The sequence below is a fragment of the Dermacentor andersoni genome, chromosome 6 (assembly GCF_023375885.2).
Source record: "Dermacentor andersoni chromosome 6, qqDerAnde1_hic_scaffold, whole genome shotgun sequence".
NCBI classification, from domain to species: Eukaryota; Metazoa; Arthropoda; class Arachnida; order Ixodida; family Ixodidae; genus Dermacentor; species Dermacentor andersoni.
Window position 1 is genome coordinate 28,297,214 of NC_092819.1, and position 14,750 is coordinate 28,311,963.

The following is a 14,750-nucleotide window of genomic DNA, read 5'->3' on the forward strand; positions in this document are numbered from 1 at the left end:
TAAATAGCTAAATTAATTTGTGAAGACGTTCTGAAAAAATAGAGAACATTTTTTTTAAATATTGCACTGAATTTTATTTATATTAAATAGAAGATATTTGTGCAACTTGGTTGTATATCACATTCAGCCACTCCTAGCTGCACTAAGCAGGTAGTGCGCAGCTGTGCTGACAGAGGCGACTGGCATGCAGAGACTGGATGGAAAGGGATGGAAAGAAGGGGAGAGCAATGCAGAATTCTGGAGGTTCAGAGAGCTCTGAAAAAGTCGTTTTCCTCACGGTTACGTAAAAGAGCATTTAATTGGTAGATCGAGCGCTGTGGCTGCACTGAAAAATAAAGACTGTGCCTATGAATCCAGGAAGTGTGTGTTGACTGTTGGGGAATACCGTGTTTTGGGATCCCCTGCTCTGAAAACTTTTCTGTCGCGTGTGGGCAATCAACACCCGCAACAGTGCACCCATCATGTAGCCCACTGTGTATGCGTGTGTGTATGTATACGTGTATGCGTGCTGAATGGATGATAAATAGAAAATTCTGGTTCGTCATATAACCGCGCTCTGGTAAGTGTGGTATGCTCAGGTAAATTAAGGATTTGCAGTACGACTCTTCGCGCCTATTTGAAATTTTCGTGGGCGTCACCCTCCCTCCAACCGCCGGCCAGCGAGAAAGAGCAATAAAACAGCGCCTAAGTAGAGCCGTTTTACACGAGAAAAATAATTGCATTAGAATACGGTTACGATAACGGATACGAGTAAACGAAAAAAAGAAATCACGTGGTTGCTTGAATTGCCGCTTAATTATTGCTTCTTTTTCATATACGGGCTTTTATAACTGCCTGTTCAGATGACAATTCTAGTGCTTGAGCTGGATTATTCAGAGGCGAACATGCACGGGATGTCTAATCACACAATTAATTTTACGGTGCGGCACGCATTGCAACTTACAAATTGTCGCCGGCGAGTTTGCAAGGCGTATCGACTTCAATTTCCAGAACGACACCAGCTTGACATCAGTACCGTGAAACACCGTAAAAATGCATTGAATCAGAAAAGTAACTAGAACGCCATCTATTTTGTCCCCTAATTTGAAAATTGGTACCTCCAAATTGGTGTCACCCTGAAAGTTGTTGCCGTAAAGTAATTAAGAAGTTAGTGCTTTTTGATAATTAGTTGAATATGTGTTTCGATTTCTTGTGTTACTCGTGCTCGCCTTTGAATAACTCAGAATTATGCTGCCACAGGTGATTTTTGACAATGGTGCAAAACTTAAAAATTATCAGCCATATATATATATATATATATATATATATATGTTTAGTTGGATTATGTGACACAGGCGAAATGTTGAGTCTGCGGAGAGTGGGGATAAATACTCATAAGTATCTTTTTTACATATATACGTTATGTTCAGGAGATGTTGGCGCCTTTAGGCAGCACCGGCTACTCCCTTTCTCGCAGAATCGCATAAGAAGCCGGCATAGTTGGACAAGGATCTTCCGTTTCTTAACCATTACGTACTCATACTTACTCATGAAGACGCATGCATGGCGGGGTAGGAAAGTCGCACATGGGTAAAACTTGCAAAACAAAGATTATGTTTCTTAAAATTAATATTATATTTGGTACCCTTGCACTGTCCGATTCATGGCTGATCTCCCAGATTTGGTTGCACCATGTCCCTAGGGAACTACAATAAAGCAAACAATATGTGATGAAAACTTGCATATTTATAGGGAGGTATGTGATATAATATTGCATCATATGTTTAGATATTGGTACCATATAAGTGTACTTGTGTTTTGTTCAGAAAAAAAAAAAAGAGCAATGAATAGTTGTTTGCAAAAAAATGTGCCAATAATACGTTATGCACTTATGACAATTGGTGCTTTTCATTGTATATGGGCAACAACACGAGATTAACTTGGCATTTAGAGATGTGCATGGTACTGAACCGATAAAACGAGCTGGCGAAGTAGCTTGTTCAGTGCACACAGTCTGCACAGCACATTGCCCGAACAATCTTGCAGCACTGACGAATCCAGATAAAGGTGGGTGCGGGTGGGGCTTTCATGTAGACATAAAACAAGGTATAATATAGCGAAGGGCAAACGGCCACCGGGAGCGTTCATGCTATAGAGAAAGAAAGGATCATCGTGTATGTACATCCGAGATATCAGACCTGTGAATGCATAAGGCCAATATAGGAGCTTTATAGCTTCATGCTAAACTAAGTGTTGCCCATCGGTAGCTTAAGCATCGCACACGACCACGTTTTGACTTCATATATACAATTATGTATTAATGTCCCCTTATTAGATGTTTTTGGCTGTATTGCTTAGCCACACAAAGATCATAACTTTGGATTAACTAAAAGCCTTGTTTGAACTAAGCTGCCTCAAAGTGCATTTCAGAACACAGCTGGCCAATAGAAACTCTTCGGGTTTGTTTGAATTACTTGAGTTTACTGTGTTACATTATCAAAGGCTTACAGAAGAACACAGACGAATCCGGAGGTGAAGAACACACTGTTAAACTGTGACCAAAACAAGTGTTTAATACAAAAGTGACCAGGCTGTAACAATCCCTGATCGTGCATTTGTTGCAAGCAAGGTCCACCTAACAAGGCAGAACATGGTTTGTATCTGACTAGCTTTTGGTGACTGGCTTGGCTTGAGTTGAGGATGGCAGCGTAGCGTCGGGGGTCTCCTTCAGCTGTGCAATGACAAGCAAGGACAGACAACACAAGCACTCAGACAAGCAAAAAGACAAATCAAAGGCCAGCAGTCACTCACTCTCTATGGAAGAGCACTTTCATTAGCGTGGCAATCCATTTCCTGGCATTTACAATGATGGAACTCCCTAAGCTGGATCCTTTACTCCCTTCTGTCATTCCTGTGCTTTTCTCCTTAAAGTGGTACTAAAGCTTTTCTGCTTAAGTTTCCAACATGGCCTATAGGAAAGGGCAACATCTTGACTATCATCACAAACAGAACTACACAGGTGACACACTTGGGACCAGAGCACTCATACTAAGAAGTCTACATACTGTAGGTGGGAACTGAAGCCACGATGTGTGCATAGCATTGCATGTTTGCATTGCTCAAACTGTGAGCCGAGGATGGAAGCACACTCCTTTTTCGGATTCTTTGGCATTTAATGAGCAGTACTGCAGCAATCACACTCCAGAGTTTCTGCCAGTATTTATGGGGCAGAGTGGTTTTCGAGTGATAAATGTGCAAATGTGGCATAAATGCCATTGTGGTAAAGGGTTTCAAGGTAATTTCTAATACAGTCAAGCCCACATACGATTCTATTTGGAATGAACTTTTGGCTACTAAGAACAGTCTCTATACAGCCAAAATGTTTTGCAAGGACTCTATGAGAGAGCCATTCACTTGTAATGACTGGGAACATCGGTCAGATCAGTCACAGCAGAATAAATTGTGGCGAGGCAGCACTCTGACAAACCTGAGGAGGAGAGAAGGCTGCATGGTGCCTCCACAGCGCATGTCATGTGAACGCAGCCAATCACTGCTGTGCCACATATCACTTTTCTTCCCCCCCCCTTTTTTTTTTTTTCCTGGCATAACTACTGCTGCAATCGTGACATCAACCAGGCAGTCGCAGCTGTGTGGTGCATTGTCTTTCTTGCACTTTCTCTCTCTCTCTTTTTCAGTGCTCCCAGCAGCAAGGAAAAATGCTTTTTCCGGGGAAGGTTTCAACTCAGCTTTAGGCAAGCAACAGTGTTTACTTATTTTTATTTATTTAATAGCATGCAGATTGCAAGTTGGAAGGAGCCCTGACATGACTTATGCAAAATCTGATTGACACCGATTCAATTCTTCAAGTGTTCGCCAACAGTGCTAAGAATGGCAACACGAGCAACAAATAAAGATTTTCGAAGTCTACAATCTCAACGAATTGGTGAGCCTGCTAGTCATGGGTGATACGTAACTGAGGGAAGGGAAGGACAATATGCTAATAGGAAGATTATTTATTGAGGTCCTGGAATCTGCTTGTCCTTGCAATGCTACATGGTAAGCCAGTTGTACCAGAACTCATGCCCTCGGCCCTAGCTGTCCCATTGATGATTGTGGCCGGCATGGCGGCGACAATAATAGTGGACACTGTTCTGCTCATATGTCCACATATGACAAAGGGCACGCCCTCAGATCGCGCATTTAGACAGAATGAAAATGGTGAAGGCATCATGGAAGGAGCTCAAGCCTGCAAGAGTTAAAAAACTGATTCTGGGAAGCTCGTATTTCCTCCTACTCAGCCTCATGAACACAGGACATCAACTCGTCTTGCCAACTGCAGACACGAGATGACTGTTAATGCTGACGATCACATAAATCTCTTGGAGATTGTTGAATCTCTTGAAGCAATTGCTGGAAGGGTGTGACAGCTTTCGAACATGGAGACCTCCAGTGACGAGGATGACCAAAAAACTTGCAAGCCTCCAACTGTGCCCTCCAGTGGTGGCAAAATTGACTGTCTTAGGCTGCATAGCTTCACCCAAAAATTTTGTATATGGAAGAGGCCTGACCTATGATCGCCTCCACAGCCTGTGAAAACTGGAGAGTGCTCTTATTGGTTCGACACTCTTGAAACAGACCTCAGTCACTGATTTCTACGAGTGCATGTACAATGCGTCATTTTTGGAAATAAAGCAGTTCTTCTATACCTTGTTCTCTTCTCTAATGGTAGTTTTGTGGAAAAGTCCAATTATAATGACTACACCTTGTGCAACGAAGGCACTTGTGTTATATCTGGGCTTGACTGCTTACTTGGCACATCTCAATATATGCCAAAATCTCGGCACAAGGTCATTTATGCATTTAAATGGGCGCCAGAATGTGCGTATAGCAGCTGGGAAATGATCCCGCAACCTTGTTCCTCACAATAGACTGTCAATGCCATAAATGGGTACTTCACCTGTGCGTATGACTGATACATGAGCCTAGTGGAGTAGCCCTCTTCCGAGGCAAAGACTGACAGCACTTTTGCATTTATGCATTGCAACGGGTGCTGGAATGTGTGCACTGTGGCTGGGAAATCAACTGGCTACCTTACTCTCGGCAACAAACTGTCAGTGCCACTATCCACCACGGTGGGTGTGCCATGTGTGTGCACAACTGATTCATGACCCCAGTGGAGCAGCCCTCGTCCGAGACTAAGAGTCACTGCAATGGCTACGCCATCGTGGCTTTGGCTCCCACCGGCCTCTCCTTTGCACTTTGCTGCACCTTGATGTACGTGTACAGCAGCACGCCTGCCAGTGTGAGCACAATGCCGATGGCCTGTTCGGTGTGTATGGGGTCCTGGAAGACGATGAAGCCGCCCACTAGCACCAGCATCAGCTTCAGATGGCCCACCACGTTGTAGCTGTTGCAGTGTGTGGTCAAGGAGCACGATCATGCACATTTCTTGCTAGTTTGTTAGGATGGGGCATAACCAAAATGATTAGGTTTCCCTGGCAACAAAAAAGGGCAAGGAGGGGATGAAGAGGTGTACGGAGGCCTGAGTTATAACACTTTTGCTTTCTTGCCCTTACAGTCTAACCCTGATATGAAGAACATGGATATAACAAATTGTTGGATATAAGGAAGTAAACTTAGAATGCTTCTCGACAATATCAGTGTGTAATGAATGTATGCTTATGACAAATATAGTAGTGCTCGATGTGACTTTGTTATATTGAAGTTAGACCGTACAATAAAGCATTACCGTGTCTACTCGCATAATGATAGCACTTTTTTGTCAAAAATATTTCCGCAAATTCAGGAGTGCAATCGTTCCGCGAGTTAAATTTCCGGCGAAAATAAATTTTTTTTTCATCCCGCGACAAATGCGGGATGACAACAGGTCAAAAACAGGTGGCTGCCGCTGTAACAGTGCGAGAGACCACAATAAACATGGTCGCCGGCAGAGCAAGTCGAACGCACCAAACAAGATTTTTTTTCCTTTCGTGAGTATATTACGTGCACTGAAACAGTTTTTTCCATATTAGTAATGAATAATATTGTTAATATCGGCAAGTCTGTCACAATAACGTAGCCATGTCCACTTTGAGGGGACAGAAACAGAGATGGGCGTGCTTAACTACCAGTGACATAGAAACACATGGCAAGCATGCTGCCGAAACTGCGGCATTTGTCTTCACTACTATCCTAATACGGCATGTTTCCGCTAAGGAAGGGCGAATATCTTAGCTGTGTTACAAGCGTCGGCGTATGAATAGACTACACTTATCAGTGTAACGTATCAGTGTAAACGTGGCTACTATCATTGCCACTTACAATTTGTTGCGTGTCCACGAGTGCAGAAGAGAAGAATCGAAAGGCGCCTTTTTTGTTGTTGTTGTTGACCACAACCATTATGAAGCCTAAAAATAATAAAGCCAAGCCGAGTTTGGTTGTAACTTTTTTTTTTTCATGTAAGTGTGGAAAGCGATGAAAGGAATAAAATGGGGCATCTGCTTAAGAATTTTTGGTGCGTGCAGACCGCTTGGTATGTCTTGAAGAGTCGTTCGCGTAGCATTCTACAGATGGTAAGCATGATCATCATTAGCTAGACTTGGCGCACGACATATCGCTGCGGCAAAATCGGGGTGGGATCATTACATGGGAAAGAAAAAAAATCAAATTTTGATGACAAAATTCAGGAGTGCGATCATTATGCAAGTAAATGCGGTAACTTATACAATAGAGCATCCATATTATGCAGCAATTCTTTTCATTTTTCATTCTTTTTGCTTTTCATCAGTGGCTCACACAAAGCAGGGCCCCGCTAGTATTACTGGGATCGGCCATTCAGAGGGACGAATGACAAGAAAGGAATAGCATCAGACTAAAAGAATCCACACATAATACAGGCCCAGATAGTTATGTTGCATGAAACAATTGCATTGCCATTCAACTTTAGCATGTGGCTTTGTTATTTTCTTTCTCTTGATTTGTTGCACCCGGAATGTGAACAAGAAAAAGGTTTTCAGTGTTTGCACATACATGGCGCAAGCATCACATTAATTTCTGCTGTGGCATGTGAACATTATGTTTTCACTTTCCTTTGTCTATTTAAACCAACCATAGGAAGCCGTTCACACCACACCATACTCATGAAAGAAAGCACTTGGATTTATCAAGTCAATGTGACTTTGCACATCACATTGCACATGAACTTGCACATCTCATCACTTTAGCCGTAAGATGACTCATTATTTGTTTGCAGACCGCAAGTTTGTGGAGATGGGAGTACAACAGCCTAACAGCCTTCATCTTTCATGTCTACCGGTTGGTGAAATCTCATCAGGCTGTAGTAAACCACAGTGGAACATGGAAAATAGGTGCAATAATTGCACAACACATCTAATCCATCTTTGTCACACTGTGAGATAAAAGTATGACAGCTTCTATATCTAAATTTGAGTGTACAATTAAATTTCTTCTGATGGTTAATAGAATAAAGAAAACAGTTACAGAAACCAAGTACTTAGTAACTGTCAACAGGTCTCCCCTATTGAGCTGAAATGTCCTGGATTTTTCTATGAAGTATCCATTCAATTTTTACACATTCTGTGGCCGTTGCTCTTCCAATGTGCTCTGAATCCTGACATGAGCCACGTGGTTCACTTGCTTCGTAATCAGCTCTTGTAGCTTGTGAATGCATTATCAATGAAAGGCATGCCTCTCTGAGGGAGTTGGTCTTTGCTATCAGAGACTGAGAAACTGTGGGGTAAGAAAAAAAAACATCATGCAAGTAGCGCTACTTTCTTTAATCTCAAGTGACCAGGCAGGCACAATACATGTACATTGTCAGTTCCAGCAAAATACAGTGTGCAGCAAGGATACGTGACTGCGGATGTGTTGCCTATGATCCAGTAGATAGACAGGTTCACTAGGAAGGCCACCACACCTGTCATCAGCACCAGCATCTGCAATGAAAGCCAGCACTGAGTCTCAGCTTGGTGGTCAACAGGCACGTGCAAGCTGAGTGCCTCAGAGATGTAGTGAAATACGAGTTTTCACAGCACAAGAACCAAGTGTGCACGTAAAATCCCAGAGCAATGTAAATTGTATGACAGTTATGGTGGTAGCACAACTGGCATGCACTGCAATAATTTTTGTTGTACAGCAACACTATAGGGCTTCACTACTGCTGTCTGCAAGTCACCATGAGCATGAAATTTCATTTTTGTTATCTTATTAACTACCAGAGATCTCAGCCATTTGTTAAAGTATAATTCCTTCACATTGCAGTAACATCAATCCTGAAACTCACTGATGTTCGACACTCTAATTGCAGTCCTGTTCCTAACTTCAAAAAGCAATAATTTTGCACATTTATTTGAATACCACAAATGTTGGTTTTGAAGAGATTAAACAGAAATGGTTTGCATCAACAATCCGCATTCACAAAAAGCTCTTACGCTAGAATTTTTGTAATAGAAAATGTCAGCCAATCCTGATGCTGGAAAGCAGCTGGCCAATGGCAAACATCAACAATGAATGGAAAGCTGGGTGAATTTGGCCCCAGAATATGATGCACTCCTAAAGTGAAGTAAGCCAACAGCTACTGATATAAAGAAAACCTGATGTGATTTCCACATCAAAGTGATGCGATAAAATTATATGAGGACATTAAATGTTTACTTAGGCTTGAGATAAAGTGAGACAAAGCAGCAGAAGATATGACACGCTATCTGCTGGGACTAAACCCCAACAAGCAGCAATGACTGTGGGCTCGGTCCAATCAATGGTGAGTTGTCCAATCAATGGTGAGTTGTCTTTTCTCTCCCTTTTCACCTTTATTTCATCTCGAATCTAAACAAAAAAGCACAATGAAAATTTTTGATAAACACGTATACTGCTGCTGCTTCTCCCAACAAGTAAGCCTAAGAAAAACAGAAATTAATCTTCACGTGCAAGCAGCCACTGCCAATCTGGTGGGTTTTGTTTTTCCAGAAAACAGGAAGTGAGGAGTGATCAGCTGTGACTCCAAGGATGTCTTTTGCTTGTCCGTTGTTCATTCCCCGACTATTGCATGTTCTGCTCGGTCTCAACGTCTGGAATGGGTCACTGACATGAGCAGGGAACACACCAGATGCAGCTGGCTCCAGGACTGGTAGAGGAACCCTCCGGGAGCCCAGGGTGGCTCGATTAGCGGCACCAGCACCATCAGCATCAGTGCTGAGAGGGGTGCCTGGTAGAACAACAGCTGCATCGAGTTCACCTGGAACTCCTTCTGCTTCTCGCCCACCCACTGCACGAGACAGACGACGCAACCATCACTGCCACAGCTGCGCTGAAGGAGATGCGTTTCCCCTACATACTCGGTCTCAACTTAGTAATATCAAAGATTGGGTTAGTTGGTTTGTCATGATTAAAAGTGTAAGAGCACAACTTCCTGAACGAGCACAAAATCGAAGAATACAGACAAGGACAAATGCCACCCTTGTATGTGCTTCAATTCTGTCCTCATTCAGGAAGTTGCGCTCTTTATACTTTGAATCTTGGTCACAAACTTGTGAAGGCTAAAGACTAGCAAATACAGTTGAGAACCTCATCATACGAAGTTGCATCTGGCACAAAAATACCTTCGTTATATTGGATATTTGTTACAAGCCTATACCAGCCATGAACATTTCAGATTTACTTTGTTACATCCAATAGATCGATATATCCATGTTTGTTATAGCAAAGTGAAACTGTTCTTGAAAACCTGTACACAGTATGAGAATATGTCTGAATTTTAGTGTTACGTTTGTTTCTCACATATTTTAGCTATCAACATTTTCAGGCCCAATAAATAATTTCATTCTTTGTGCTTCAATGCAGCCATTGTTCAAATCTGACACAAACACTTTGTCACTTTTTCACACAGCTGTGTGGATTAGGAATCAAATGAAACTGTGGGGGTTTGACATCAGAAAACGACACACTGGCTACAAGGGACGCCATAGCAGAGGCCCACAGATTAATTTATACTTGGAGATTCTTTAACATGCACCTAACTTTAAGAACAAAGGCATTTTTGCACTCCAAACCTATCGGAATGCGGTCGCGGCCGCCTGGAATCAATCCTGCGACCTCCTGCTCTGCAGCAGACCACCACAGCCACTGACCAGCCACAGTGGATGGTAAGCAGTATGAATCAAAGCAAATGTGGATACCTATTATCTAGTTGAAATTATGAGAAACAAGTGCAGCTTCGCAGGGCATGTAGTGCGCAATATGCATAACTGGTGGTCTATTAACAGAATGGGTGCCAAGGGAAGGGAATTGTAGTGAAAGAGGACAGGAGCTTCAGCCTTGCAGCGGACTTGAATATCATGATAATGACATGAATGGTGTGCCTGGGAAAACATGGACATGCTAGCATGACTGCCTCGATACCTCCAAAGCAACTGTGACATGGAGCACTGGTTATGAATGTTGAGGAATACCCGTACTGGTGGTGCTCCAATGCTTGCTTTTCGCAAGAAAGTGCCACTGTGTCTGCAAAAGCAGGCACCTGCGACACTGTGAAAAGGTCTAGCCACAACATATATGCAAACGATATCACCAATCGAATATTCATAAAATACTGGCCCACCCAACGCAACAACAAGACAACTACATGCAGGAGATACTGCAAAATAATATAGTACTTCATGACTGTATTGTGCTTAGTTTTGCACTTATGGAAGTACTAAAGAACAAGCATAAAATAATAAAAAGTGGTTGCACTTGCACCACATACATTCACTTTTCGTTTTTTTATGTTAATTTTTAGTTCTTCCGTATGTGTAAAACTAAGCGCAATACAATCATGAACGTCTACCAACTGGCCCCGTTCATTGCTTTACTAAAATAGTACTGTTAACAGGTGAATTGTTATATGGCATTGAATATTTCAAGACAACCTGTAAATAAATATTTTTTGTGGCCTAACTGTTCTTTCATTACATTACATATGAGTGAAAGATCTGTAAGCATCTTCTATTTTTCATATGGAGATTTCTCAATGAAAACTTTTTTTGTGTGTTTCAGAACACAGTGCATAGCAAACATCAATTTGAAGCAAACCAAAACTGCCTCGGAGAGAAAATCCTCAACTCTGCTGGTCTTGATAAGCCACAAAGCATTTTTTGCAAGCAAAGTGGAAGAGACAAGCTGTTGAAGCAGATTCTGGAAATTGCGGTCAAGTAGTAAGCAGGCAAGCAAAAACTGAAACCTCACGTGGAACGTACCACTTGGTAGAGGGAAGTGACAAACACACCGGCCAGGGCGTAGCAGGTGCCAAGGAGGTTGAAGCGGATGTCATAGTAGATGCTGAGGTACACGCCCAATGTCAGTGGTACCTGTGCAGATCTGTTTAGATCAGCTTCATACACAAAACAAAGTAGTAAGATTTATGGTCCATAGTGCATTCTTAGCATGCCTAGCGCTCATTCTTCTATGTGTTTTCTTTTTTTTAGCCTGTTTGCCCTGGGCACACATATTTTGTGGGATACATATGCACTTTATTAAGGATTATTTATTTTTAGTGCCCCAGTGAAGTCTCAGGCAGTGGAAGAGGAGAAGAAAGGAAGTTGGGACAGCTGCTTCGAGGTCACTGCACAGATATTGAGTGCTGTGCTAGTGGTATACAGCACCTTGCAGCGCCACAGGTGGGCTGTGTCAACACCACCACAAGTACTTACTTGCACACATTTTTAAAGATTCTGTGCTGCCATACCTTCTTTTCGCAAACAGAATTTATTTTTTCATACTTGATGCCTCATTCATAAAATCGTAGCAAGAGTCCGAATTCATAAACTTCATAGAAAATTCAGGAGGGTTGGCAGGTATGTACGTGGTGGAGTGACCTTCACAGTAGCATTTGTCTCTCGACGTTGATATTCAAAAAAGGGCCACTGCATTGTATGCTGCACCAAACAATTGCATAAGTATTTCCTTCTCCGCACCTTGTATCAAGTGGAGTCTAGCACCACTGCACTTCAACTTGTCCGAACTAAAATGCATGTACTGCAGTCAGGACAACGAATAACGAAAGTGATATTTCAAATAACATGATTCTGTTATAACCAGGAGTTGCTGCAGTGGTTGCACTTGTTGCACAATGCACTTGCTCTATGTTAGCACCTGTGGCTGATGTTACATGAAGTTCTTCTTGTTTGGTTTGCAAGTTAGATCAACTCTACATGCCGATGAATGCATTCCCTAATACTAAAGAAGGAGAAGTCCAGTTTTTTTCAAGTGCCCAGAGAGAGAGCCTTATAACAGCTTTACTTGTCAGTGTATAAAGCAGCCTTACATTCAACCATGCTTTGGAGATCTAAAACTGTTAGAGATATGGAGTACACTATTGTTACAAACTGCAAGTAAGACAAAAGAGTGCAATTATAGTGGATCCTACAAATCAGTTAGAAACAGTGCTTCTTGCTCATTTGATCTATAGGTAAAAACTCACTTGTATGGCCAATTAAGGAAAATATTGCATGGTGGAAATTGCAAGGTGAATAGGAAAAGAAAGCAGAGAAAAGCTAATTTCCCCACCCACCGCCATACGATACAATATGTATGTTACGTAATATATGTGGTACTGCTGAGATATGGCCAAACTGGCATTTGTGCATGTTATTGGGATGAGCTATGGTGCAACTGTCTAGGGGAGGGAACAAACGCAGTCATGAGCACATGCTCCATACTTACTCACTGCAACCTTAGACCACGCTGCAGAGGTATAACAGGCGTGGGCATATTGTGGGAAACAAACAATAAAAAACAGGAAGAGGCGTAGACATAACAACCACTGTGAAATACACTTTGCCCAAGCACTTGCACACTTTGTCCATTTCTGTGCTTTGCAAGCTTTTTGTAAGTTAGAATAGTCTTCCATCTTTCTTTGTTTTATATCAGGGGCCAAAATGAAATAAATGTTTCTCTCTCTCTCTTATGTTCAACTTATTTATCATGCTGCTTTCGTGTTCTATGCTGTTTTTCTGTGCTCTGAAAGCATTTCATAAGCTAGATTACATGTCCCTCTTTCTTTCTTTCTTTTTTTTTAACTTTTGTCGGTGTTAATCTGCTTGATATGCCAGTGTCATGGTGCATATTATATGCCTCTGTTAAGTTCAACATATTTAATATGCTGCTTTTGCATTATTAAAAAATTTTCTGTCACTGCTGAAACTTTTTGGTTTCTAGAAGCGACACATCATCACGCAGCAATGCATTGTTGCTGTTTTTACAGATTGATGAGGCATGTCAAGCAGTCGACAAGACAGTTTTTTTTTCTCATCAACTCCAGTTTTTTTCTGTAAAAACTGAAATAAGGATTTTGATATTTGTGGTACTGAAGCTTCTTCCTGCTGTTCAACGTCCATGCAACCCCTATAACTGCAGCACACGGTAGAGCTTGTCCTCTTACATAAACCGTTGTGTTGTCACGATTTTAAGGGGTGAATTTTGCATACGTATATTATAAAATGTTCAACCTAATTAGCTTACTCCTTTTTTCTTTTGTTGACAATTGTCGTAATGACACCTTTCAGACTGCGTCTTATTTTACAATCACAACATGCAAAAATGTATTTTACTATGTTGTGTAAGCAAACGAGAGAGACAAAGCTCAACTGCTCGGATGTTGTGCATAATAAGTTTGTTTGTGCATAGCAGCACTCTCATGCAGCTTTTGGGCTTGAAGCTGTTACAATAGCATTAATTTCCTGCGGTTCAGCTCAATGAAGGGAGGAGTGAGTCTCTTGTAATTCTAAAACTGCACAGAGTTACGCACTATCGTTTGATCTCGACCTAAATGTTAGCGTAAGAAAGCTGTCACCATCAACGAGTAAAAGGAATTAAGATGAGTGCATCTCAGGGGAGTGTAATTAACTAGTGGCACTGTTAAAATTGCTCACAGGGGTCTTTGAAAAACGCAAGGCCTCAAAAATCCGAATTGTAGATTATATTGTTATAGAAACCGGCGTTTGTACTGTGCTACGTGCATGCCTCAAATATCTGTAATGTGGACAGGTCACGAGTAGACGCGGTATTTCTTCAATTCTGTGCTCTGCAAACTTATATAAGCACGCGTGGCGGCACGCATCAAAAAGAGCAGAGCTTTTCGTGCGCTCACCAGTGTGAGCTTGATGCCCATCGAGAAGTTCTTCTTGTACCAGTAGTGCTGGATGACCATGATGGTCGGCATGGTGAGGGTCTTGATGATCTGATAGGTCCCCACCGTGTTGTGACCCAGGGAGAGGTTGGTGAAAACAACGAAGCCGCAGAACGTCGTCGCCAGAGGCAACATCTGACGCAGCGGAAGCTTCTTTACTTGGAACACATTGAGTGCGCGGCATACTAGCAGACCCACGAATGTCATCAGAAAATGATACATGGTCATGGTAACGTTCGGGAAGTTGACGTACACGTACACCCATTTGTTTAGAATCACAATGAGAATTGACAGTACCACGTTCCACGACAAGCACAGTGCCGTGAAGCGGTTGCCGGCGATCGCCGACGCGTCTTTCCCGTCTTGTGTCATCGCGGTCATCAAAAGTGCGGCGCTTGCGCAGTTCAACCATCGAAAATAAACACCGACCGCACCGCAGCCATCTCTTCGAATACGTTCAGAAGTGCTGAATGATCAAAACGGAAGACGCGCACGACGCCTACTGCAACCACAGAATGCTGAAACCTCTCAACTCCTCAAATGCACACAGACAGACCATTCGACAGACAGACGGCAAAGCCCGTGGCCA

At 42.3% G+C, this 14,750-nt stretch overlaps 1 protein-coding gene and 1 long non-coding RNA gene across 2 annotated transcripts; one reads left to right on the plus strand and one right to left on the minus strand.

Moving 5' to 3' along the window:
- The first annotated feature begins 30 nt into the window (after positions 1–30).
- Positions 31–4,690, plus strand: LOC140218944 (uncharacterized). The gene is made up of 2 exons (XR_011895107.1): positions 31–559; positions 3,675–4,690. It is a non-coding gene; the product is annotated as an uncharacterized lncRNA (long non-coding RNA).
- LOC126521435 (solute carrier family 35 member E3-like) lies at positions 2,527–14,710 on the minus strand. The gene is made up of 6 exons (XM_050170133.3): positions 14,123–14,710; positions 11,232–11,342; positions 9,101–9,262; positions 7,852–7,934; positions 5,248–5,386; positions 2,527–2,710 (listed from the first exon to the last, which is right to left on the minus strand). Exons 1-6 carry the CDS (start codon positions 14,540–14,542, stop codon positions 2,645–2,647), a joined length of 981 nt encoding a protein of 326 aa, XP_050026090.2. The 5' UTR covers positions 14,543–14,710; the 3' UTR covers positions 2,527–2,644.
- Positions 14,711–14,750: the final 40 nt, after the last annotated feature.

Bases quoted from the DNA above. Each gene is read 5' to 3' on its own strand.
- LOC126521435 (XM_050170133.3), bottom strand. From the start codon at position 14,542: ATGACCGCGATGACACAAGACGGGAAAGACGCGTCGGCGATCGCCGGC. The intron at 9,263-11,231 runs GTACGTTCCACG...TGTCTCGTGCAG, and splicing joins TCACTTCCCTCTACCAAGTG to TGGGTGGGCGAGAAGCAGAA. The intron at 5,387-7,851 runs GTATCCTTGCTG...ACACTGCAACAG, and splicing joins GGCAACACATCCGCAGTCAC to CTACAACGTGGTGGGCCATC.